This window comes from Equus przewalskii, chromosome 1 (genome assembly GCF_037783145.1).
Source record: "Equus przewalskii isolate Varuska chromosome 1, EquPr2, whole genome shotgun sequence".
Classification (NCBI taxonomy): Eukaryota; Metazoa; Chordata; class Mammalia; order Perissodactyla; family Equidae; genus Equus; species Equus przewalskii.
The window spans coordinates 28,128,019-28,153,640 of NC_091831.1; the positions used below are offsets into that span (position 1 = coordinate 28,128,019).

Sequence of the window (25,622 nt, forward strand, 5' to 3'; positions counted from 1 at the left end):
AATGAACATAGGGGTGCATCAGTCATTTTGAATTGTTGATTTCCTGTTCTTTCACCCAGTGTATTTTTAAATTATTCTACTGGTAGTGTTGGCTTCTATGTTCTTCCTGTGCCACTCTGCTAATTGACAGTGAGCCTGCTGATTGCTGACAGTGTCTCTTGGTAATTGGTGATTTTGTTCAGAGATGCTAGAATTGGCTGGAGTTTATGGGGCCTCTGGGGTTTTGGAGCCATTGGCTTGTTACACGAGTGCCATTTCTAGCCTGTCCTTTGAGTTCCTTTACTTCTCTACTAAGCAAGTGAGTTGCTAATATTTCTCTTCTATCAGTCACTGTGAAATTATCCATTTCACCTAATGAGTAGGGTTTGATTTGTGATCTGTGGCGTCTCGTCCTAGCTCCATCTCAGGCCACATAATAGGACCTGGCTGAGTTTTGTCTTTGCTTTCTATCTCTTTCTCTTCGTAGCATGTAAAAGCTGTTCAAACAGACAGCTCTCTCTGACCTGATTTTTTGGAGACCTTTACTTGTGCTCTGCTGGAGGCCATCTGTCTCCTTCCTGTTTTTAATCTTATTTAAACGTCATTCACTTGATTTTGCAATTAAACCTCCCCTCTGCTTCTCTGAGGCAGGCTCTGAGCTATCACTTAATTGTGTCTTCCCATGGTTGGCTTGTTCTTCTCTGCACCTGGCCTACCTCATTGTAGGGGACAGGTTTTAGTCCTGGAGAAGTTCCCATATCCATTATTCATTCTACTCTCCTACATGGCAACACAATTTGCTGTTACCTTTTCTCCCTCCTCTTGAATTCAAAACAGGATAGGAAAAACTCTGGGAAAATCCTCCTTATGCGGGGTACATTAGTGCTTGGAACAGCTCTGCAAACAAAGTTCTTTGTAGGGTGAAGGGGGGACTGTATAAGGTGGCAAGATTCTCAAGTGGATGGTGCTGAACTCTTCTCGTTTGAAAGTAGATTTGCTGCCTCTGCCTCTGGGAATTCACTTGGGATTCAGGGACCATCATGGTACCCATTCCTGCCTCAGCTTCCCAGAACCTGCACACTATCCTTTATTCCACCTGTGTCTGTACACAGAAAAGTCAGAACTGTACCCTGCTGCCATACTTGATGCACAAGACTCCCCAAGGAAAGGAGTTTGGTCCAAAGCTAAGTATGAGACTGACCAGTTGCCTCTAATACAGAGTCAAAAGAGGCAGCAATTGCAGCCACTTTGTAGTTCCTGAAAAAGAGCCCAGAAACTAACTCTTCAACGTGCCTGGTAGGAAAGACTTTCCAATGAAGAAACAAGTGTGTATGGAGCACCCACTTCTCTGCAACTGAAACATTTTGAATGTGTGATATAATACCTCCATTATTTCATTGACGTAACTTCTCTATTTTTCACTCAGTGCAGGTTAAGAGTGTTTGGAGCCAGATATCTGGATTCCCATTTAGTAGAGATTGTGAAGATTAGGAGCCAAACCCAGGATCCCCAAGGATTTCCTAGAATATTGTTGGTACTCCAGTACATTGGTAGCTTTGATTGTGAACTTTGATGAGTATTCTGAAGACTGCCATGGTGTTGTCTTGAAGGCTGTCCAGGATTCATTTTGAATTTGCAGTCTTACCCTGGAGTCCATGGCTCTCTGTTGATTGAGTATATTTGGCTCCTTTCCTTATCTCCATCAAAAAGGAAATACCTGTGTACATTTTACCCTGTACTTAGTTCTGTGTACCATGAAATAAATTTCAGCTAGTCAAATATGCTGAGATTACAGAAAGTTGGGATAGAGTGTTTGTAGGGCTCATAGTAGTGTGGGTGGAAAGAAAAACATTGACCTCTTGTTTTTTTTTAATTGGTAAACATACATAACATAAAATTTACCTTTTTTTGTGAGGAAGATTTGCCAATCATCCTCTTTTTTTTTGCTTGAGGAGGCTTTAGCCCTGAGCTAACATCTGTACCAATATTCCTCTACTTTGTATGTGGGATGCCTCCACAGCATGGGTGACAAATGGAGTAGGTCCACGCCTGGGATCTGAACCCAGGCCGCTGAAGCAGAGCGTGTGGAACTTTAACCACTTGGCCATAGGGCTGCCCCCCAAATTACCATTTTAAACTATGCATTTTAAATGTACAGTTCAGTGGCATTAAGTACATTGACATTGTTGTGCAACCATCTGCAGCTTCCATCTCTAGAACTTTTTCATCTTCCCAAACTGAAACTTCATACCTATGAAACAATAGCTCTGTATTTCCTCCCTACCCCCACCCCTGGCAACCACCATTCTACGTTCTATCTTTATGAATTTGACTACTCTAGGTACCTGATATAAATCGAATTATACAGTACTTGTCTTTTTGTGACTGACTTTTTTAACTTAGCATAGTGTCTTTATGATTCATCCATGTTGTAGCATGTTGTCAGAATTCCCTTCCTTTTTCAGGCTTAATAATATTTCATTGTCTGTATATACCACTTTTTGTTTATCCTCTCATCTGTCAATGGATACTTGTATTGCTTCCACCTTTTGGCTATTGTGAATAATGCTGTTATGAACTTGGGTGTACAAATACTTGTTCAAGTCTTTACTTGCAACATTTTGTTTTTGCGATTGTGCAGGTTAAAGTGACCTAGGTCAGTGGAGTGAAATCCTGAGATGCTTACAAGGGAGATAGACTTGAACTTAAAGGATTTTTCCATTGGTCCCTTTGATATGTGAGGGGCTGATTAGTGGAGTTCTGACAAGAGTTATGGTTTTAGGTAGCAAATATAGGTATGTTGGATAGTTACGAGGATTCAGTGAGAATAATGTACTTTAAATGCTTTTCATAATGCCTAGCATCTAGCAGGCACCTAATAAATATTACCTCCCTTGTCTTTTATGACCATTGCATTTCTCCCTTTGAAAAGAGATGAATGCAGTTTAGAGGAGGTGATTTCTGAAGTTAAATTTCTCTTTTTAAGGTATCAGGTAGAGGGCTGTAGAAGAGAGGAAGGTTTGAGATACTTTGTGTGAGCTTCTAGCAACAATTATTACATTGTAGTTGTTGTCCCTGAGCAGAAAGGTATGATGAGCTGCTCTATATGATGTGTCTGTCTGGCATGGGTGTTTTAGGGCAGCTCACTCCTGGGGCTGTGGAGAGTGGGGGCAGATGAGAATTGTCTTTTAAGGCCTAGAAGATCTCTACCACCAAGCTTGTCCTCATCTGAAAGGATTACTCTCTGCAATAAGCTGTGCCATTCTGTTCTGTGGGGATGAGCAGCTATTGCTCACCTAATGTGCAGAACTGTTTACACAGTATTGATTTTCTATAACATAGGCCCTTCTTTGGAATCTCTTAGACTAAGGGTCAAGTCTTTGGTGGGGAAGAGCTTGTTAAGCCTCTTCATCCTTGTTTCCTTTTTAAAACTATTATTTAAGAATTGGGGGGGCTGGCCCTATGGCCAGGTGGTTAAGTTCACGTGCTCTGCTTCGGCGGCCCAGGGTTTCACCGGTTCATATCCTTGTCAAGCCATGATGAGGCGGCTTCCCACATGCCACAACTAGAAGGACCCACAACTAAAAATACACAACTATGTACCTGGGGGCTTTGGGGAGAAAAAGGAAAAATAAAATCTTTAAAAAGGAATTGGAAACATGATAAACAAAAGGATTAAATTGAAAAGAAAAGTACATCCTGCCCCTCTTAACTGCACAATGACTACAATATGTATTGTACTTGATACCAAACTCTTATAGACGTATGACTAATTAACAATACTATGTTTATACAACCATCCCCTTATCTTTTATAGTTATCTTAGTTCTTCCTTTTATATACTTCTCTCTGTGTATTCCTCTGACTGTCCTTGGAACAATTTGGCTGGTCATGTGCCCAGATGGCACCAATTGGACAAGTGGATCAAGGACAGTTTTCAAAAAATGTGTGTGTGTGGAGAGTGAACCAGAAGCCAGCCAGCATGAGCTCTGTGCTACTTGTGTGTTGGCATCCTGAGTGCCACTTCTCTACTGTCCTTGGACCTGCCCCTGACACAAGGCTGTTCTCTTCTTGGGCCTGCATTTAAACTCTGTGCATAGCTCTCTACCATAATAGCTTATGAATAAGCCTGGCTATGAATCGTTTATACTCAGGTTTTTTTGTTTTGATTCTGATTTTGCATTAAAAAAAGGAGATCTTGGCTCCCTTTAAAGTCCAGATCCAATCATATTCCATGTCCAGTGCATAATCTTGGAGGCAAGCCTGGGTGAGGGAAATAGGAGCAGTTTTAGTTGACAGTTATGTGCTGGTTTTTATGTGTGTGTGTGTTTTTTTTAAATAGATATTAGAGAGGAAGCAGAAACAGAGGGGGAGAGAGAGGTGTATGAGAGATGAGATGTAAAGAGATATGAGAGCAGATATAGAGGGCTTGCTGAGGCTGTTTATGGTAAGAAAAGCTACTTGAGAGTCTTAGTGTTAAGAGTAGTAGAAAGATAATAATGAGGTATTAAACACCTGCACTCTAACAAGTAGCTGAGGATCAAGAGAAAGAGGGGACCAAATACATGAAAATAACCTGGAGCAGCCAGTAGGTGGAGAGTGTTATAAACCAGTCTAGACAAGTGTTGGTAGCATGTCTAATTAGGCACACCATTTATATGTAAGCTTCCCGCCCTTTAACATTCAACTCCATCTGGTACCTTTGTTTGACCTTATCTTAATGGAAAGAACACTAAACAGGAGACCAGTTCTAATCCCAGTTTAGTCACTAACTAGTTGGGGTGGTGGGGGATGGGGGTGTTTTCCTAATCCCAAAATGAGGGAATTGGATTAAATGACCTCTCGGGTCCTTTCTAGCTCTAAAAATCGATAATCAGCTGTTTGAAACCCCACAGACTTAGAACTCCCATCACATAAGGTCAGAGAGTAGAAGACAATGTGTGTGTAGTGACGTATAGGACACTGAACAGTTGATAGAATGAGTGTAAAATCAGGGACATGATGAAGGAAAAAAGCATTATTGCATGGGATTTTTGGGATATTCCCTTTTGAGGAGGAATTGTGGTCCTTGATGTCAGAGGCTTGTGGGAGCCAATTTTAAGGCTGAGGCTGCTTTGTTCATTTTAGCTGCCTGTTAAATTCCCTCTAGAGAATGACTACTTAGGTGAGAAAACCTCAGCTTTTTTGGGGGGGGGGGGGCGTTGTGGGCCATCTGACCTGAATTATCAGGGGCAGAATGCAGGTCCCCCCGGCATTGATTCTCAGAGTATTGCAGTGCTGGACTCTTCTCAGTACTCTTCGGCTCTGCTGATGTCTGTGTCAGTTGGGACACAGGTTGCCTCTTGGCCTGTGCCAGAATTGCTCTCTTCCACCCTTCGTATTTGTCTCTTTGTCATCCCTGAGTCTGAATCCCAGAGATCAAGACTAGCTGTAGTCCAGCAGAGGAGCAATAAATCATTGCTTCCACATCTTTTTCTCCAGGTTTTCTGCCCCTTAATTACCACATAACCACTACTGAGGCTGCATCTTTGTGCTGTGTGTGCTGGGGACAAAAGCCCTTATTGATTGGATGTCTGCAAAAGCTGCTTTGTCTCTTTCTGGCCATTATGTTTTACTGAGTGCCATGTGTGCAACTCATCCTTTTCTCTTATCTCCTGTGAGTTTATAGAGTCTGATTGTCAGATGATTTATCCGTTAACAGGGCTTGTCTAATCTCTGGGGTTAGGGGGTGGAGTGGGCAGCCCTTAAATAACTCAGCAAGATGGTCTTCATTAAGGAGGGAGGTTTCGGGTTGCTTAGTCATTTTTATGTGGATTTTAGCTAGTCCTCTTCATTCTCTGAGCTCCTGGTGGAAGCTAAGCAGGTTGTGTGATCCAGAATGGGCTCCCATGGAGCTTTTTTTCGGTCCAGTCCAACAGATCACTTGTTAACAGACAACATCAAAAAGGCCAGCTGCCTGTCATTTGCCTTTCCATTATGAAACCTCAGAGAACTTGAGTCTGGGCAGGGGTGAAGAATTCGTAAATGAGGATGCCTACTGCCTTCATCCCTATCAAGGCTTTTTTGCTATTTGAGGGGAAGATTCAGGTTTTAGAAACAGAATGTAGACGGGCTCTTATACTTTTCCTTGCCTGCTGTTTCTTTGCTGTACCTGTGCTTTTAGAGGATTGAGAGTGAGGAGTGTTGTGTGGCAGCCAGCAAGTGTATGGAGAGTTACTCCTGCTCATCGTTCCCTGCTGTTTCAAATCAAAGCTCACGTCTCTTTTCTAAGAGTAGTAAGCTTCACACAAAGCTCAGACAGCATGGGAGAATGGAATTCTTTGCTGGCAAAGAAGAAGATAGGGTCTTAGAAAAGGTGAAGTCGAGCCTTTTTTTGTCATGGAAGTGCAGAGGGTTGAGGTGGGGGAAGCAGAAGGACTACTGATTGTTTGCAGCTGCTGAACCCTTCTTTATAGTTTCCCATCAAGTAGGGGAGCTAGACACAGGAGCAATAGTCAGGATGGGCACGGAAGCAGGATTCATTTCATGGTCTTGGGTAGAAGAGTTCAAGGCAACTAATAATTTCTTTTATTCTTAATATTTATTTGCAATAATATGTTTAAAGCTGAAGTGCTAACCTAGGGACTTGGTCGTCAGTCTATTTACTGAGATTGCTTTGGTTTTCTCTTCCCTCATTAAGAATTGCCAGGCAGAAAGGGGACCTTTTCGGTAAATGTTGTCACGGATGAGAGAGGACAGAGCAAGCTGCACTTTTGTTTGAATGGTTAGAACAGTTAAGGCCTTTTTTTTCTCTTCATGAGCTCTCTTTCCATCCAGAGCTGAAGCCGAGCTGTGGGTTCTACAGTATAGCTGGCACATCGGGTGACCAGTTAGAACTGAAAGAGGTCCCTCTTAGCAATGATATTTGAAACAGATACATAGCTAAAATTTGGTGACATGAGATGCTAGCAGCCTAGAGTGAGAGGGGGATCCTCATTTTGACCTGTATTGAACAAATTTGGTGGGGAAGTCACCATGCAGGAGTAAACTGGGAACACGAAGATATCCGTTTTATAGTCAAATTTCTGAGCTTAATTGCTATTTAAGAAGTGGCAAAAAGAAATAGATTTTTAAAAACCTTCTATTGGCAGATAAGCAGACACCTGCTTGGGAAGGTCAGTGCTTTCTTCAAATATACCTCCTTTACCTGCTTTTAAAAAGTCCTTAGTAGCTGTGATTTACTCCTTCTAGCCCTATTTGGGTTTCTGTATAGCTAGTCTATTTTCATTGCTTTCATTTAACTTTATTGATTATACTTTGAATACTTGCTGATGTCTTTTCTTTTTCTTTTTAAGCCTTGATAAATTTGCTGAAGTTCCTTATGTCAAATGAGACCGTACTTTTGGCCAAACACAACATTTTTACTTTAGCCCTTATGGTGAGTAACAAAAAATATTTATTTTTCTCAAGCAGTACACTAAGGCAGAGATGGTCCAGTTTGAAACAGGAGCTGGTGATCTGGGGACTAAGCCATAGGAGGAACTGGGCCTTTATTTTTCTTTTATATCAGAATCTCTTGACCAGTGCTTCCCACTCTCACCTATGTCTTTGGTGAACTTGGGACTCCTTCGCTTTCTTGAGGGTGTATTGTCTGGCAATGGCAGGTGTGGGTCAGATCTCTGTGTATGAATAGTAAGCCATGATCCCAGCTGAGAGACTGTGCTAGAATACTATAGTCTCTATGTTGGTACATAGCAAAGCCCCTAGAGGTATCCTAGCCAGATGAGTGGTTCCATCATGGCTGCACATTGGTTTCTGAGGGACGTTACAGATGCCTGCTTATCAGACTGGTTATTTGGGGTAGAAGGAGGCATTGTGCCTTTTGACTGTCTTATCAGGATATTACCCAGTGTGTTCGTAAGTGTTTAACATTTGGGGGGAAAAAGCCCTGATTTGTGGTATTTGCTGATTTCCATGGTAAAACTACACCTGCTATGGCCAGTTTCAAGCTATCAACATGACATCATTGAATGCAGAGTTGGAAAGAGATGAGTGGTAACACACCGTTATATGATATTCCCACCACACAGATGTAAAATGTGTAAATTAATCTCAAGAGCATAGATAATAGTAAAAGCTAGAAAATAATTAGGAAGTGATGAGTTTTGAGTATTACTTTCATTTTAGTATAATTTATTGAATTTTAAGTTTATATAAGTTAATTTTTAATAATGGCTTTGACAGCTGGCTTACAAAATTCCTGAAAATTTAATGATCAGCTCTTGCAAACCAATGAGAGCTATCTATAACACACCATTGACAATAGCCTTTTGGTCTTCATATCGTGATGCCTTATATGGGCTTTTGATTCTTTTTTAGATTGTGAACCTATTTAATATGTTTATCACATATGGCGACACATTCCTGCCCACCCCCAGCAGCTATGATGAACTTTACTATGAGATTATCCGCATGCACCAGAGCTTTGACAACCTCTACTCCATGGGTAAGCTGTCTTTCTTTTTACTCCTCTCTCCCCATCAGCTGTGATTTTTGGCATATAGGAGGAAAAGACTACAAAGGTTACCTCTTGGTGTAGAAATTTAGTAGTCTTGGTGCCCTTGCTTGGCGTAGAAATTTAGTGGTCTTCTCTTCTCAGGCAACAGAAAGGTATATGTGGTCTTCTTTGCTTTCAAGAACTCAGAATTCATCTCAGTAGAAAGCTAGTTAGCAGCACTGTAGCCCTTTCTTGATGTTTGTGAGCAAGAGAGAGAATAGGGAGGCTTGTGGATGTGGTGAATGCCAATGAGATGAGTGAAAGAGTGGGTGGGAATTGACAACTGCAAATACAAGAGCTTGGATCCCAAAGGAACATTTTGTGATTTGAGATGGTATAGGATTTTAAGAAGTTTTAATATATCTATGTATGTTTAGCATAACTTACAAGAAGAAGTGGGCATTAAATAAAAATCTTTCTTGCAAACCTTTTTGGTAATTGGCTCACTGAAAATTTACTCTGCAGCCGTAGTGAGTATAACTTATTTCCGAAAGAGGTTGTATATCCCCGTAAGTTGGATTGAAGAGTTTAGTCAAACCTACTTGGAGTTTGAAAGGTCAGGTAAGATTTCTGTAGACTGCACAGTAACAGAAAGCCACTCAGCAAAGCTGTCTATTAAAAAATCCAACTTATTATCTTCATTGAGGTGTAATTGATATATAATAAACTGCACTCGTTTAAAATATACAGTTTTTGATAAGTTTTGACATACGTATATGTATGTGAAGCCATCACTACAGTCAAGATAATGAACATATCCGTCACTTCCCAAAAGTTTACTTGTATCCCTTTATGTCCCTCTTACCACCTCTATCCCTTGCCCTCCATCTCTGGGCAACCACTATCTGCTTTCTGTGACTATAGATGAGTTTGCTTTATCCCTTTTGTTGAGACTATTTTTGAAAACTATGTCTTCTGCTTGGGCCTCCTATATCATGAGAAAAGTAGAGGGTATTTGGAACAAGGACCAGGAGAAAGAATAGAAGCAAACAGTGGAAAAGAAGGATTGCCTAAGGAGAAATTTTTTTTTCTAATAGACTATATTTTTTAGAGCAGTAAAGGAAAACTTTTGAGAGAGCCATATATAGCTTTGCTGTGATGTCTTGGGTGCTGGGAGTAGGGCCTTGTGTTAGTAGGATGTTTTCAACTGCCAAGTATCAAAAAACTCTGACTTTAAACTATCTTAAATAATAGGACAATTAATTTACTTTACAAGAATTGTAAGGAATGACAGTTCCAGAATTGATTGCTTAAAAATGTTTGCAAGGACCCAGGTTTTTTTCTGTCTCTGCTCTTTCATTCTCAGTGTAATAGCTTTTTAGCATCAGGTCAGCTCCCCTCAGAATAGCAAGTTCCAGTTGTCACATCAAGACACAGGTCTCTTTTTTTAGGAGATAGGAGGCCTTCCATGGGAGCCCTCTAGCCAACTTCCTGTTGGCCAAATGTGCTTAGTGTGCACTGTGTGGTTTGCATCTACGTGGTTTTACTAATGTCCTTGTTTTGTAGACTGTAGAATTTTCTGAGGGTGAAGAGCTGCCCCCAGAGGCTTTACTACCCATTAATGATTAATAAAGATGTCATTCAATGAGAAAAGGAAAGAGAGTTGGAGTGGGGGAGATATTTTGTAGAAGTCTGACACACATGCTTGTACAAGCCTGTGGGCCATGTACACAGTCTAAAGAGATAAGGCCTTGTAGCTACAGCAGCAAGATAAGAGAGGATATCTGGAAATGCTCAAATCGGCCAAGGGAATTAAAGTGTTAACCAGGAGAGCACAAGTAGGAAAGTGAAAAATTTTACCGAATGACACACAACAAACAGTAGGAGATGGCATGTTGCAGTGCTCTCCCTTTTGTATAAAGTATGATGAAACTTCTGGTGGAAAAAAGCATTTTTTTAAGTCAAGTTTTTGGAAGTTTAATTTACATAAATAGTAAAATCCACTCTTTTTAATGTACAGTTCTGAGTTTTGACAAGTGCATCACAAAAAATCAAGATATAGAAGAGTTTCATCATCTCAGAAATTTTTGTTGTGCTCCTGTGAGGTGAACTCCTGCACTTACCTTCAACCCCTAGCAACCAGTGATGTGTTACCTGTCCCCATAGTTTTGCTTTTTCTGAAAATATATGTATAGATGGGATCATATAGTCTTTTGAGTCTGGCTTCTTTTACATAATAATTCTCTTGAAATTCATCCATGTTGATGTGTGTATCAGTAGTTTGTTCCTTTTTATTAATGAATAATATTCCATTTTAGGAATATGCCAGCTTAATTTATCCATTTATCAGTTGAAGGACATTTGGGAGGTTTCCAGTTTTTATCAATTATAAATAACGCTGTTGTAAACCTTCTTGTACAGGGTTTTACCTGAAAACAAGTTTTCATTTCTCTTGGTTAGATACCTATGAATGAGATTTTTGGGTATTGTGGTAAGTATATATTTAACTTTATAAAAAGCCACCCAACTGTTTTCCAAAGTGGATGTACTATTTTACATTCCCTTTAGCAGTATGCAAGAGTTGTAGTTGCTCCATATCCTAGCCAGACCTTTTTATTTTGGTTTCTTGTAGGTGTGTAGGGATATTTCATTATGGTTGTAATTTACATTTCCCTGATGAATAATGATGTTGAACATCTTTTCCTCTTCTTATTTAACATCCACATATCTTCTCTGGTGAAGTGTTTGTTCGGATCTTTTGCCCATTAAAGACAAATATCGCAGAGGCCTGGCCCCATGGCCGAGTTGTTAAGTTTGCACGCTGTGCGTCAGTGGCTCAGGGTTGTGCCAGTTTGGATCCTGAACATGGACATGGTCTGCTCATCAAGCCTTGCTGAGGTGGCATCCCACATAGCACAACCAGAAGGACCTATAACTAGAATATACAACTATGTACTGGGGGGCTTTGGGGAGAAGAAGAAGGAGGAGGAGGAGGGAGAGGGAGAGGGGGAGGAGGGAGAAGAAGCCGTTTCTGTGCTACTTTGGATCTGGTCCTCACATACACTACTCAAGGTTTCGTCAGAGACTTGGACTGTGGTTCAGATATCAGTTTAATTCTTAAAGCTTTTGCTTTCAGATTTGTGTCTGTTCCTTGCTTGCTCAGCTCAAGGGTGAGTCTGAGAGTTGCACAACTTTCATATGCAGAATTAGAGGAACGCCTTCTCATCTGTCTAGGATTCCCTCTGTGTTCTCTGATCCACAGAAGCCCCTTTTCCTGGTTTCTGTATACAGACAGATGAGATTTCTACTGAAGTTTTACCCATCTACCCAGCTCCTCCATCATGTATCTCTATGACTGTCTGACTCTTGAGGCAAACCTGCAAGAGAAAATAGGAAAAAAAGAAAACCTGGAAACCCACTTTTGTAGTTGTTTCTCCAAGTTTTGACTCCTTTCTATAATCTGTCTGCTTTTGTTTAATTTTAAGGGCCCTCAGTGGTTACTTTCTGTATTTTATACAGGATTTTTAGCTGTAATCAACAGGAGAGAGAAGCCATAGTGGACTTATTCTGCCGTACTGGGAGTGGAACCTCACCTTCATTTTTTAAAGACATTTTTGCTAAATATAGAATTTTTCTTTCAACACCTGAAAAATATCATTTCATCATTTTCTGACTTGCATGGTTCCTAAGGAGAAGTCTGTTGTCATTCTTATCTTTATTTCTCTGTATATAATGTGGTTTTTTTTTCTCTGGATGCTTTTACTATTTTCTTTTTATCACTGGCTTTTCACAGTTTGATTATCAGGTGCCTTAGCATGATTTCCTTTGTGTATATTTTGCTTGGGGCTCCTTGAGCTTCTTGGATCTGTGGGTTTCTAGTTTGTATCAAATGCGGACAATTTTTGGCACTTAATTTCTTTAGATATTTTTTATCCCCTCTCTTCTTTTCTTGTTTTAGAATTCTAGTTATATGTAAGTTAGACCTCTTGACAGTGTCCCATAGGTTATTAAAGCTCTGTGGGCTTTTCTCTTTCTTTCCATTTTTTTTGTCTTTTCTCTCTGTTTCGTTTTAGATAGTTTCTATTCCTCAGTCTTCAAATTCACTAATCTTTTTTTCTGTATTTTTTTAATATGCTGTTAATCTCATTAGTCTTGGTTAATTTTATCCACTGTGTTTTTCATTTCAGAAGGTTTTTTTCTTCTCTAGAAGTTCTTTTTTTTTCTAATTTTCTTTTTAAAAGATTGGCACCTGAGCTAACATCTGTTGCCAATCTTTTTTTTTCCCCTTATTCTCCCCAAAGCCTCCCAGCACATAGTTGTATATTCTAGTTGTAGATCCTTCTGTCTCTGCTATGTGGGATGCTGCCTCAGCATGGCTTAATGAGCAGTGCTAAGTCTGTGCCCAGGATCCAAACCTGTGAAACCCTGGGCCGCTGAAGCTGACTGCAAACCTTAACCACTTAGCCTTGGGGCAGGCCCCCTAGAAGTTCTATTTGGACATCTTTTTTAATATGTCCATTTCTTTCTACATCATGTTTATGTTTTCCTTAATCTTCCTGAACATATGGAGCATATTTACAATAGTTTTAATTTCCTTGTATGCTAATTCCATCATCTCACTTCATGTCTAGATCTGTTTCTATTTTTTCCCTGCTTAGGGGTCATGGTTTTCTGCCTTCTTTGAATGCCTGATAATTTTTAAACTGGATTTTGGACATTGTGATTTTAATATTGTGAGTGCTAGATTTTATGTTTATGTAATGTTGGATTTTGTTCTAGAATGTGGTTATGTTATGTGGAGTCAGTTTCATCCTTTCAGTTTGCTTTTAAGGGTTGTTAGGTCAGCTTGAGAGCAACCTTTAATATTGGCTAATCTGGCCCCATTACTAATTCAGTACCCGTCTGCAGACTCTACCTAACAACCCATATATTAGTAGATCTTTCCACTTTTGCTGGTGGAAACACAAATTATCTTATTTGTGGAGTCCTTGATGAGTTCCACAATATCTTCTCCTTTCCAGTGGTTCTTTGCCCCGAGCTGTAGGTAATTTTCTCTACCATATGTGCCAATGAATGCTCAGCAAAAGATGTAAGAGGACCCTCTTGAAACCTGCAGAGTTCTCTGTTGAACTTCCTCTTTTACAGTACTCTCCCCTACTAATTGTAGTTGCCTTGGCCTCTCCAAATGCTATCTCCAATCTCTATGTCTTCAGCTTGGTAAGACTTTCTGACTTCTGTTTAGATTTCTCCTCCCTGCCCTGCAGGCTGGAAACTTTATGCAGTAAGCTGGGGTAATTGTAGGTCTCACCTTGTTTGTTTTCCGTCTTCAGGGATCACAGTTCTGTATGCCTGTTGTACAGTGTCTCATAACTATTGTTTCATATATTTTGTCCAGTTTTATATTGTTAAAGGTAAGAGGGAAATTTTATTTTGTTATTCCATCATGGCTAGAAGAGGAAGACTCACTGAGACATTTTTGATAAAGGCACATTTTTTCTTTTTCTTTTTTTTTAAGGAAGATTAGCCCTGAGCTAACATCTGCTGCCAATCCTCCTCTTTTTGCTGAGGAAGACTGGCCCTGAGCTAACATCCATGCCCATCTACCTCCATTTTATGTGTGGGACGCCTGCCACAGTATGGCTTGATAAGCAGTACGTAGGTCTGAGCCTGGGGTTCGAACCTGCGAATCCCAGGCCACCAAAGCAAAATGTGTGAACTTAACCTCTGCGCCACCGGGCCGGCCCCTAAAGGGACATATTAATGTTCTTGTGGCATTAATTTACTGCAGTGAAGTTCACTGAATAGAAAGGACCTCCATAAGAGCTCCCCTGAACTATAAATGATACCATATTTTGAATTGTTTTTCATTAAAAAAATAAAGATAATTACCGATGCTAAAGAAAAAGCAAGGTTAGGGCTGGCCTGGTGGCACAGCGGTTAAGTTTGCACATTCCACTTGGCGGCTTGGGGTTCACTGGTTCGAATCCCGGGTGCGGACATGGCATTGCTTTGGCACGCCATGCTGTGGTAGGCGTCCCACGTATAAAGTAGAGGAAGATGGGCACAGATGTTAGCTCAGGGCCAGGCTTCCTCAGCAAAAAAGAGGAGGACTGGCAGTAGTTAGCCTAGGGCTAATCTTCCTCAAAAAAAGAAAAAAAAGAAAAGGAAAAGTGAAAGAAGATAAAAAATTTTACAATCTTTCCTTTCTATTACTACCACTGTTTTCATAGTCGTATATTAGCCTACATGTATGCATAGTTTTAATCATGCTGTCCTTCTATTTTGTGTTTTTTTAAACTATATATCATAAAACATTTTCCTACTTTTTTGTAAGTTTCTTAAGTCTCTGTCTTTTTTTTTTGCATAGTATAGGTATAGTTTATTTAGCAATTCTTTCTTTTCATGGAAATCATGGTTGTTTCCAGTTTTTGCTATTACTTGTCTCTTTTTTCCCCAAGATTTTATTTTTCCTTTTTCTTCCCAAAGCCCCCCGGTACATAGTTGTATATTTTTAGTTGTGGGTTCTTCTAGTTGTGGCATATGGGATGCTGCCTCAGCATGGCCTGATGAGTAGTGCCATGTCTATGCCCAGGATCCAAACTGGCGAACCCTGGGCCGCTGAAGCAGAGCACATGAACGTAACCACTCAGCCACGGGGCCAGCCCTTTAAGTGTCTTTTTTTTAATGGCTGCATAGTATGTTATTTTTGTGACAATAGTTTACTGCATAAATGATTACCTTAGTTTAAGGTTTTTAGGACATTTTGAAATCATTTTGTTTTTAAATTTGATAACTTAGGAAAAAATGTAAAAGCCTGTGATATTTCCAAAGAAAATGCAGTGATAAAGTCATCTGAGTGCCTGTTCATCAAGGAACAGAGCTGACAGGATGTTACTGAGAAGTAATTCATGGACAGAGTTAAATACCTCTCTGAAGTAAGGAGAGGAAAATTCAGCTCAATTCCATAAATGTTTAGGTCTTCACTGTCAGAGAAACTTATGATCTAGTGAAAAACAAACTCATCTAAATAGTTTTTGCAACTGAGTTGAAAAACATATGTCTGACCTGCTGAAACAATTTTGTTCATTACATCAATAAATTTGCACATACACTGGGTAAAACCTGAGCTCACATGGTAGAGCTCTAACTTGGAACTATACCAAGTTCCCCTGTACTAGATCTTGTAAATTAGAAAAGCAGTACTCTGATAATATGTTTTATTGAGGCTTCCATCTTTTTTTTCATAAAATTGCATGAATGTATAAAAATGAAGTATTGCTAGAAGAGACACAGAGCAGCCAGATGAGTTTTCTTTCCTTATTACAGCCATAGGCCCTCCTTCTGATAGAGCTGCTGCTGTTACTCTTCTTGCTGGAAAAACACTGGTCAAGAGTAGGTAGTGATGGTACTCAGATGTAAAATTCCTATGCAAATTAGTTATACATTTCTTAATGTTAATTAGGTTTTGCTTTCCTTCCTTTGGGAAAGTCTCAAGTACATTCATTCATTTGTTTGAGAGGTAGTCTATTTAAATTAATAATAGCTAATACTTACATAGCATTTACTATGTGCCAGGCACTGATCTAAGGCTTTATGTATGTTAACTTCTTAATTTTCACAATAATCTTTTCATGTAAGTATTACTATTATTCTCTAGTAAGTGGCAGGGGCTGGACTTAGACCCTGACAGATGGCTTCAGAGTCCATACTCTTAACCACTCACTATTTAAGTATAGGCTCTAGAGTCATTCTCTCCAGGTTCAAACTCCAGTTCCATTACCTACAATTGTGTGAATGACCTTGATCAATTGCTTGTCTCCTCTGAGTCTCCGTTTCCTCATCTGTATGCTGTATTGCTTATAACCTAACTTTGTCCAGTTTCTGGCACATAGTAAACTCTCTTCATATTTAGTTCTTATTAGCTGTTTGTTCATTAAAAATATATACTTGGAGTGCCTACCATGTTTTGTACCAGAAAGTGGGGAGAAGTGGGCATTTTCTCTTTCAAGAAGCACTTGTGGCTGGTTTGTCTCTTTTCTAAAATGGTATAGGTACTGTAATGTGTGGCCCTGAAGCTCATAGTTGATAGAAGATGTTCTATGTTTCCATCATCTCTCCTGCAGTGGTTAAGTCTGGAAAAGAGAGAATTTTGTCAGAGAAAGGAAGAATATCCCTGTTGTTTCATGTTGCAGGTCGCACATTTATGTCAGAGGAGCTAAAACAGCTTACTCCTTGATTGAAACATGACCACTGTCCATCTGGCAAGCTTTTTTGTCCTGTTTGACTCAGCTTAGACCTTTAGGAGAAAGTTATATGTGAAGCAGGAGGGGACAGTTAGCCAACCAATTCCACCAAATCAGCTCCGGCCATTAGGGAAATGATAAATGTGGCAGCCAGGTTATCCTCACATGACCACCCCAGTGTAGATTTTAAAGATTTTATTTTTCTGTTTTCTCCCCAAAGCCGCCTGGTACACTGTTGTGTACTTTTAGTTGTGAGTCCTTCTAGTTGTGGCATGTGGGACGCCGCCTTCAGCATGGCCTGAGTGGTGCCATGTCCGCGCCCAGGATTCGAACCGGCGAAACCCTGGGCCGCCTAAGCAGAGGGCGCGAACCTAACCACTCTGGCACGTGGCCACCCCCTCCCCCACCCAGTGTAGATTTTAAACTAATGCAAAAACTAAGTATGGAAACCTATTAGCAAGGAGTGGAGGGAGGGGAACACATGGCAAAGAAGGAATAGAGTATTCTGATAGAAAGTGAAAAAAAGAGAAAAAAAGAGAAGAAAATAGTTGTGAACAAGCCTTTATATTTTTCTCTAGGATGAAAATGTTTTAAACAGAAGATTGGCACATGCTCTGTTTGGTTATTCTAATAGTGCTATTCTGAGATATGTCTTCATTCCTCATATTTGTGTTTTTTACCAAGGGTCTGACAGATCTTTGTTCTTTCCCCCTTTACAGTCCTGAGGCTTTCTACCAATGCAGGCCAGTGGAAAGAAGCAGCTAGCAAGGTGACCCACGCATTGGTCAATATCAGGTAAGGAAAGAGAATTTATCTCTTTCAGAGTTCCTTGCCTCATCTTGTGGTTTATTGTACCTTTCTAAGTAAAATGTGTTGAACAGCAGTATTATTTTTAAGCCCCGATGTCTGTAGGAGTGGAAGACATTGTCGTACTTGATCAAGAAAAGCAGGAGTATATGAGACTTTCATTTTGTCGTATTGAAATAGCTCACAGTGCCGTTCTCTGAATTTTCTTACTGAGAGATGGTTGCAAGCCTTTTTCAGTCATCTTTGTTGCCAAAGTATTTTCTGTGTGTAGGCCATCTGAAAACTTTTTTCTGCCATTCTCCATGAGTTCAATGAATGACTCATGGGGATCTGGAACTTTGATGTTTCGCTTTACGTGGCTATTTCTATTTGTGGTAAATGGAGGCAAATGGAGCTCACGGGGCTAAGTCATTTTAGGTTCCTTATGAAACAGAAGGCAGTTACAGAGTGCTGTATGTATTGGATAAAATGGAGTCAGACATGGAGATGATTTAGGGTCTTGAGGAAATACCACACACTCACAGGACTGAGCTGTTTGTAGGTGGAGAGAATGTGCTCTCAATATTATGAAACCTAAAGCTGACTTTTTTACATTCCTTTCTCCCTTTGTGCCCATCATTTTTCCATTTTCTCAATAGTTATTAAATTGTTCTTGCAAACAATTGAAAAATTAACTTTGAGTAAAAGAGGCAAACCCAGCAGATGGGGAAACTTGATTTAGCTCCAGATGTAAGCCTTGCCAGACATTCCCAGTAATAGGAACACACATTTACAACTTGGTATAGATTCTAATGTGTGACATAGCTGAAAATCAGTGTTGATTTCTATATCTTTCTTTCTTTCTTTTTTTAAAGGTAAAATGTTTTGTTCCTACAGTAATTTACTACAGTGTTTGGCACATCTGGGAACAAAAGGAAAAGTGTGAAATGTGTGCAGTGGGAGGGCTGAGATGAGGGAGCATGGGGGTGAGATGTGCTAACAAGATTGCATTGAAGGTTGTTCTGCCTTCCCTGACCCCAGAGACATTTTGCAGCAAACACAGTTTTATAAATCTCACAAATAAATGCATATCTGCACCTAGAAAACCAGATACTGTAGTGAGGCCTTATGATAAATGTGGTTTTCTGTAAGAACCAGAAATTATAAACTACCTTCTCCCAAATATCCCTTTGTGACTTACGGGCAGTATGACAAATGTGGGTGTTTGAAAGAAGCACCAGATTCTGGGCTAGAGTATGAAGTGCATATGGGTATAATTTCTGTTGTGTTTATTTATTGATGTATTTACTTAGGCTTTCCAGGCAGCCCTTTTCATCTGGGGCCTGTTTCCTTGATCCACATTCCTTTATGCTTGCTTTTTCTCCTACCTTGTTGCTTTCCCTTTCAGCCGCTTCTGGCTTGATTGCTGTCCCTATTCTTCCCAAGAGCCATCAAATAGCTGATTTAAGCACGGTAGCCTGTCCTTTTTCTGAATAGCCCAGGAAAGACTGGGCTGAACTTTGAGTAGATGCCCGTAACCATGATCTCTTCTTTCTCTGTCAGGCCTATACCTTTATTTTCACTCCTCAAACTTCTTTGATGAATTTGCGGCAGAGAATAATTACATCATCTTCACTGTTGCTATAATGAATTAGACTAAGAGTATATGTCAAAAGTATTAAAAGATCCAGTCAGTTTTCTTTTCTTTTTGAGGAAGATTAGCCCTGAGCTAACATCTGCCACCAATCCTCCTGTTTTTTGCCAAGGAAGACTGGCCCTGAGCTAACATCCGTGCCCATCTTCCTCTACTTTGTATGTGGGACGCCTGCCACAGCATGGCTTGACAAGCAGTGCCATGTCCACACCCGGGATCCAAACTGGCGAACCCTGGGCTGCCAAAGCAGAACATGTACACTTAACTGCTGCGCCATTGGGCCGGCCCCCAGTCAGTTTTCTTAAGAGATCATGGGAAAGATTTGTTTGAATGTCACTTATCACACTAACGCCAGATGAAGGGAAAATATTGGTGATGCATACCTGCAAAAGTTTACTTTTTTTCCTTTCTGACATTTATTTTCACTTATTAAGTCCTAAACTTTGTGTTACTATTTCGTGTACTGTCTTCTTCAATCATCAAACTGTATAGAGTGTATTATAAACTTTAAAAAAATGTACTTTTTACCAATGGGGAAACTCATGTCTTGAAGATACTGTGAATTGCAGAAAGTCCCACAATTGTTTTGTGGCAAAGCTGTGAATTAATTATAGGTCTTCTAACTCCTAAGTCCAGAGTTCTTTCTTCTATACTATAATGCTTCCTTCTATAGAGTAGCATCAAAGGCTAGCAGAAAACTCAGCATGATGTATTGAAAGGAGCATGGAAATTTGAGTTAGAGAAACTGGATTTTTGTGTGTGTGTGAGGAAGATTGGCCCTGAGCTAACATCTGTTGCCAATCTTCCTCTTTTTGCTTGAGGAAGATTGTCACTGAGCCACCATCTGTGCCAATCTTGTCTATTTTATGTGGGATACCACCACAGTGTGGCTTGACGAGTGGTACTAGGTCTGTGCCCAGGATCTGAACCTGCAACGCCCGGGCCGCAGACACAGAGCGCGTGAACTTAACCACTATGCCACTGGGCCAGCCTGAGAAACTCGATTTTTTATTTTTGTCTCTACCACTTAATGTGTGACCTTGAGTAAGTTATTTAGCTTCTCTGGACCTCTTTTCACTAACTATAAAATGTTTCACAGGGAAGTGGTTGTGAGACTTATATAATGTAATGTATGTGAAAACATTTAGTAAACTTTAAAATACTGGTCATTTCATTTAACATGTCTTTAAGGTTCATCCCTGTTGCAGCATGTGTCAGAATTTCCTTCCTTTTAGGCTGAATTATATTTCCTTATATATATATATATATATATATATATATATGCCACATTTTGTTTATCTATTCATCCATTGATGAAACCCCAGGTGGGTTGTTTCTACCTCTTGGTTATTGTGTTTTTGGTTATTTGTACGTGGGTGTACAAATACTTGTTCAGTCACTGCTTTTTCACTTCTTTTGGGCATATACCCAGAAGTGGAATTGGTGGACCAGTTGGTAATTCTGTGTTTAATTTATTTAGGAATTGCCTTACTGTTTTTCAGGTTTTGCATTTTGAGACTTTCTTAGAATATTTCCTAAGTATGTCCTTATTTGTTCCTTCTGTACAAGTTAAGATGTTACCCTTAACCTTAAAAGATGTTTTGGTTTTCTTTGTAGTAGACTTCATGCTTTGAATGGGGGTGGTCCAGGGAGTTTTCATTTCTCAGAATTAGTCCTCTCTTAGCGGAGAGCAAAAAAATGGTATGCTTAAGAAGTCTGCATTCCACTGAGCCAACGGTAATGAGTTCTGCCTTATGCTCCTTTGCTTTTTTCTGAGAGTTTGTGTTATACATCCATGACACTATTAACTCTGAGTGGTTTAGAAAATAGGAGACTGTGTCAGAAAATTGAACCTGTGGTTTCCCAGGGATACTGTGAGATATTTAACTATTGACCATCAAGTTGATTATCAAGGAGAGTATATAAAGGCTTAGTAGCAAAATGGTGATGGTAGGCAACATTTACTTTTGTTGTTTATAAAGGTTATTTGTGCTGATCCCACACCTGGAAAGGATTTCTAAGGCAGAGTGAACAGCTCTTAGCCATCTCTCCTGTAGTATGTTCTTTGATAGCCATGGGAAGGGATTGGGTTGCATGTGAAATTTTCAGACACCTAACAGCTGGGAGGGCCTCTCAGACTGGTTTGCCAGTTGATGATGGCTGCAAGAAATGTTGTGGGATCTTCTGGGGTACACTGCATTTAATGGCAGCCCTAACATAGTGTCTCACTAGCAGGTGAAAGGCAGCAGAAAGACTGCAGACCTTTCTGCTCTTTAGAGTTTAGACTGTGACAGTGAAAATTAAAAGTACTTCCACATGCTTAGAGGCCTAAATTTGCTTACGTGTCGGTCTGTTTGCTTTTCACTTGTCTTTCATGGCTTAGTCATGTTAGTTCTTTAATTGTCAAAACTATTTGTGTTTAAACAATCTATCTCTCACTTCCTGTTTGATCCTTCAGAGATTCTTAAAATGTCCCTGCTTAGAACTGTTTTTATTGGCACACCTGATATCATTAATGTACAGGGCCCTGCGTGTGTTCCTCGCCATAGGAGGGTTGTTCTGTTGCTTTGCCACAATAAAAATAAAATATTATTGCTCTACCTTTAAAATTCACTTGGTATATTTGTTACTTCAGATGCCTTTACAGATCTATTGGTCTAAAAAGGAAAAATTCTCTGGGGGCCCATGTGCAGGGCTGGAAGGAAAACATTTGGGAAGTTTTGCGTGGAGACTTCTATGCTAAATATTTCCTGCCACCACTTAGCAGGCTACCCTAGTGAGGTCCTGTACGTTAGAAAGAGGTCTGCTGACTATTAGGCTAATTAGTCAAAAGAGAAAAAGAAAAACGTTAGACTAAAATCTGACTGACCTTCATCCAACCAAACAACTTTCAAGGTAAGAAATTTGAAGCCCTTAATGAATCTCTTCAAGTTAACATCTTAATGCTTTTCACTTAATGAGCATTTTGTTAGCACCAAGTTCACAATCCTGTTCTCTGATTGTTCACAGAAGTAGTGGCTGAATCACTTGCAAATAGTTTTTTCTCCTGATCCGTAATTTTCTTAAGGTGGATAAAGTTTGAACTCTATGATTAATATATTATTTTTTTTGGAATTTGGAATTTTATTTGGAATGCATTAAGCTAAAGTTTAGTTTTTCTTTGAGAATGTCTTGTTAGATATTGCTATGGTTAGTGACAAGCCTGGGGTTTGGAATGAGAAGCCTGGGGTTTGGAATGAGAAGTTAGTGCATTTCTTTCTAAGTCTCTAAGTGTTCACCTAGTGAGTTTGCCTCCTGTTCCTGTTTGCTCTTTGGTCATTTTGTTTCAGTGTTAAGGTTGTCCCCTTCCCCACACCCCTCCTTTTGTTTTCCTTCACCCTAAAAAATACTCCCTCCAAAAAAAAAGGAAGTTTTATATGTACACTCTGCTGGGAGGCTAAGGACCAAGAGTAGCTCTCAGCAGCTTTTAGTTGGGGGGGTTCATTGAGCATAACACCCTTTGGAGCAAGCTGTGTATAGAATTATGAATGTCCCGGAAAAAAGGCCCTCAGGCAGTAATCAGGGAGAGTACACTTGCTATTGATGGCCACAGAGTTAGGGTTGGGAAGGGAATGTGAGGTCTCAGCCAGGCAAAGTGACCCCAAATTCCCTTGCCTGTGCACCTGTTTGGGCTACAAAACTTGCTAGTTAGTCACAGTTCTTTTTTTTTTTTTTGAGGAAGGTTAGCCCTGAGCTAACATCTGCCACCAGTCTTCCTCTTTTTGCTGAGGAAGACTGGCCCTGAGCTAACCTCCATGCCCATCTTCCTCTACTTTATATGTGGGACACCTGCCACAGTATGGCTTGATAAACGGTGCATAGGTCGGCTCCTGGGATCCAAACCAGTGAACCCCAGGCCACTGAAGCAGAGCACGTGAACTTAACCGCTGCATCATTGGGCCGGCCCCTTAGTCACAGTTCTTTTATCAGAATGGATAAATACTGATGAGTTGAGAGGAGGAGCAGTTTGACACCAGGCACTTCAGCTGAAGGATGCAATTTAGTCTAGTGAAAAGTAAATATGGACTGAAGTGATTAATGAGAGGAGCAGAGGCATTGGGCTGATGACTCTTGAGTAGCAAGGAGTACATGAACATAATCTTCTAGTTCAGTTGTCTGCTCTAAAGTGGCAGGCAGGCTCAGATTATCCCCTGGGTTAGAATTTATCAGTAATGACCTTTCTTCTGTTAATCAGACCCTGCTGATCTCCCATTACAGAGAATGAAAAGTATTATGTAGATTAAAACAAAGCACCAAAATGAGGCTGCTATAATATTGTTTCCCCAATGACTGGAAGCATTGCATATTATTCTAATAGTTGCTGTTCCCTAATCTCTTAAGACTGCAGCTAGAAATGAAAAACCAAACACTGAATCCTGTGTGGTTAATCATCTGTTTTGTCCTAACTTGGTTTATGCTGCAAAGTGAGGTTTTGCATTAGGTCACAGCTGGGCTTGGTGAACTGCAGTACAGTAAAGAAGTCTTGGTTTAGGAGACTCAGATATTTGTAATGAAATAAGACTTTTAGTTGGAGCTGCTGGGTTTTTAGGCGAGTGTGACTTTAGCACATAAAACTCCTCTGTACTTCAACCTGAAATTCCCTTGGGGTCTTTTTCCACTTTGCTTTTAAAAAAAAAAAAAAATGGTGGGAAAATATACATAACATAAAATTTCCCGTTTTAACTGTTTTCAAGTCTGCAGTTCTGTGGCATTAAGTACATTCACACTGTTGTGCAGCCATCACCACTAGCCGTCTCCAGAACTTTTTCATCTTCCTCAACTGAAATTTTGTACTCATTGTACAATAACTCCTCATTCTTCTTTTGAAGTCCAATTCATTTATTTCTTTTGTTGCCTGTGCTTTTGGTGTTATACCCAAGAAATCATTGCCAATCCAAGTCATGAAGTTTTCCCCCTATGTTTCCTTTTAAGAGTTTTATAGTTTTAGCTCTTGTATTTAGGTCTTTGGTCCATTTTGAGTGAAGTTTTTATGTGGTTTAAGGTGAAGGTCCAACTTCATGTTTTTGCATGTGAGTATCCACTTTTCCCAAGACCTGCTTTTCTTTTTTGAGATGATAACAGCTCTGATTTCTCAGTTTGAATCAGGCTGAATTTGGAACTTACCTAAGGTATAAGAATGGAAACTCTGCATTTTTTCTGCAGGTCTGCATTCCTTTTTGTTTTTTAGCTTTACTCATTCTTCTGCTTGTTTAAGAGATAGTGCAACATGGTGTTTAAGAGCGAGACTCTAGAGTTTGGTTGTCTGAATTTGAGTCTAAGTTCTACCACTTACTTTGGACAAGTTATTTAACAATTCTTTGCTTGAGTTTCCTCGTCTATAAAGTGAGCATAATAATGGAATCTGTGTCATGGTTGAGATGATTAATGACAATATATGTAAAGCACTTAGGATAGTGTCTGGCACATAGTCAATGCTGTATAAATGTTCATTATTGTTATTAATATTTTTTAATTGCTGTCCTGAATGTGCAAATCCGGGAGTCTTACCAGCCTCGATTCACGTGATCTACATGGGACTTCATTCTAGACAGTCAGCTCCCTTCCATCCAACTTTGTCACTTCCCTTGGACCCACTCATGTGGACTTAGAAGGGACCAGAGATACCAATGATATTATTTACAAGCTGACATCAGGGGCAAGACTTGAACTTAGTCTGTTAGCCTGCATCTTGGCTTCATTGATGGGAAAATAGTTTGGATGGGGAAAGTTTGTGTTTTCTATCACTTCCAGCACTTTGAGGAGATGTTTGATCATGAAACTTTGGCTTTATTATTTTCATATGAGCAGTCTGCCTTCTTGCCATGATTGTAGTAAAAGAGAATGTGACCAAAATGAAAATGCAGGTAACTGAAAGGATACTAACAAATGTATTTTTATCTCTGGTTGGAGGGATTATAGGTGGTTTTAAATTTTCTTTCTCGTATTTTAATTTATTAAAAATATTTAGCTGTGGATTTTTTTGTTGATGCCCTTTATTAGGCTGGGAAAGTTCCCTTCTATTTCTAGTTTGTTGAGTGTTATTTTTAATCATGAAGGGGCATTGGATTTTGTCAAATGCTTTTTCTGCATCTATTGAGACAATCGTGTGGTTTTTGTTTCTTATTCTATTGATATAGTTATATTACATAAATTGATTTGTAGATGTTAAACCAACCTTGCATTCTTAGGATAAATCCCACTTGGTTATGATGTATAATTCTTTTTATATGTTGCTGGATTCAGATTGCTAGTATTTTGCTGAAGATTTTTATGTCCATATTCATAAGAGATATTGCCCTGTAGTTTTCTTTTCTTGTGATGTCTTTTTCTGGTTTTGATATCAGGGAAATGCTGGCCTCATAGAATGAGATGGGAAAGTGGTCCTTTGTCTTCTGTTTTTTGGAAGACTTTGTGAAAGATTGGTATTAATTCTTACTTAAATCTT

The 25,622-nt window shown here is 39.7% G+C and overlaps 1 protein-coding gene across 19 annotated transcripts in view; it reads left to right on the forward strand.

Moving 5' to 3' along the window:
• ARMH3 (armadillo like helical domain containing 3) overlaps positions 1–25,622 on the forward strand; it is a 173,211-nt gene that overhangs the window by 74,620 nt on the left and 72,969 nt on the right. For all 19 annotated transcript variants that reach the window (XR_011522416.1, XR_011522399.1, XR_011522417.1 and 16 more), the window contains 3 exons: positions 7,314–7,396; positions 8,338–8,464; positions 17,418–17,493. Coding sequence is in view for 9 of the 19 variants with exons in the window: in XM_070558320.1 (XP_070414421.1) it covers positions 7,314–7,396; positions 8,338–8,464; positions 17,418–17,493 (286 nt within the window). In the remaining 10 variants the exon portion in view is untranslated. The remainder of the gene's footprint in view (positions 1–7,313; positions 7,397–8,337; positions 8,465–17,417; positions 17,494–25,622) is intronic.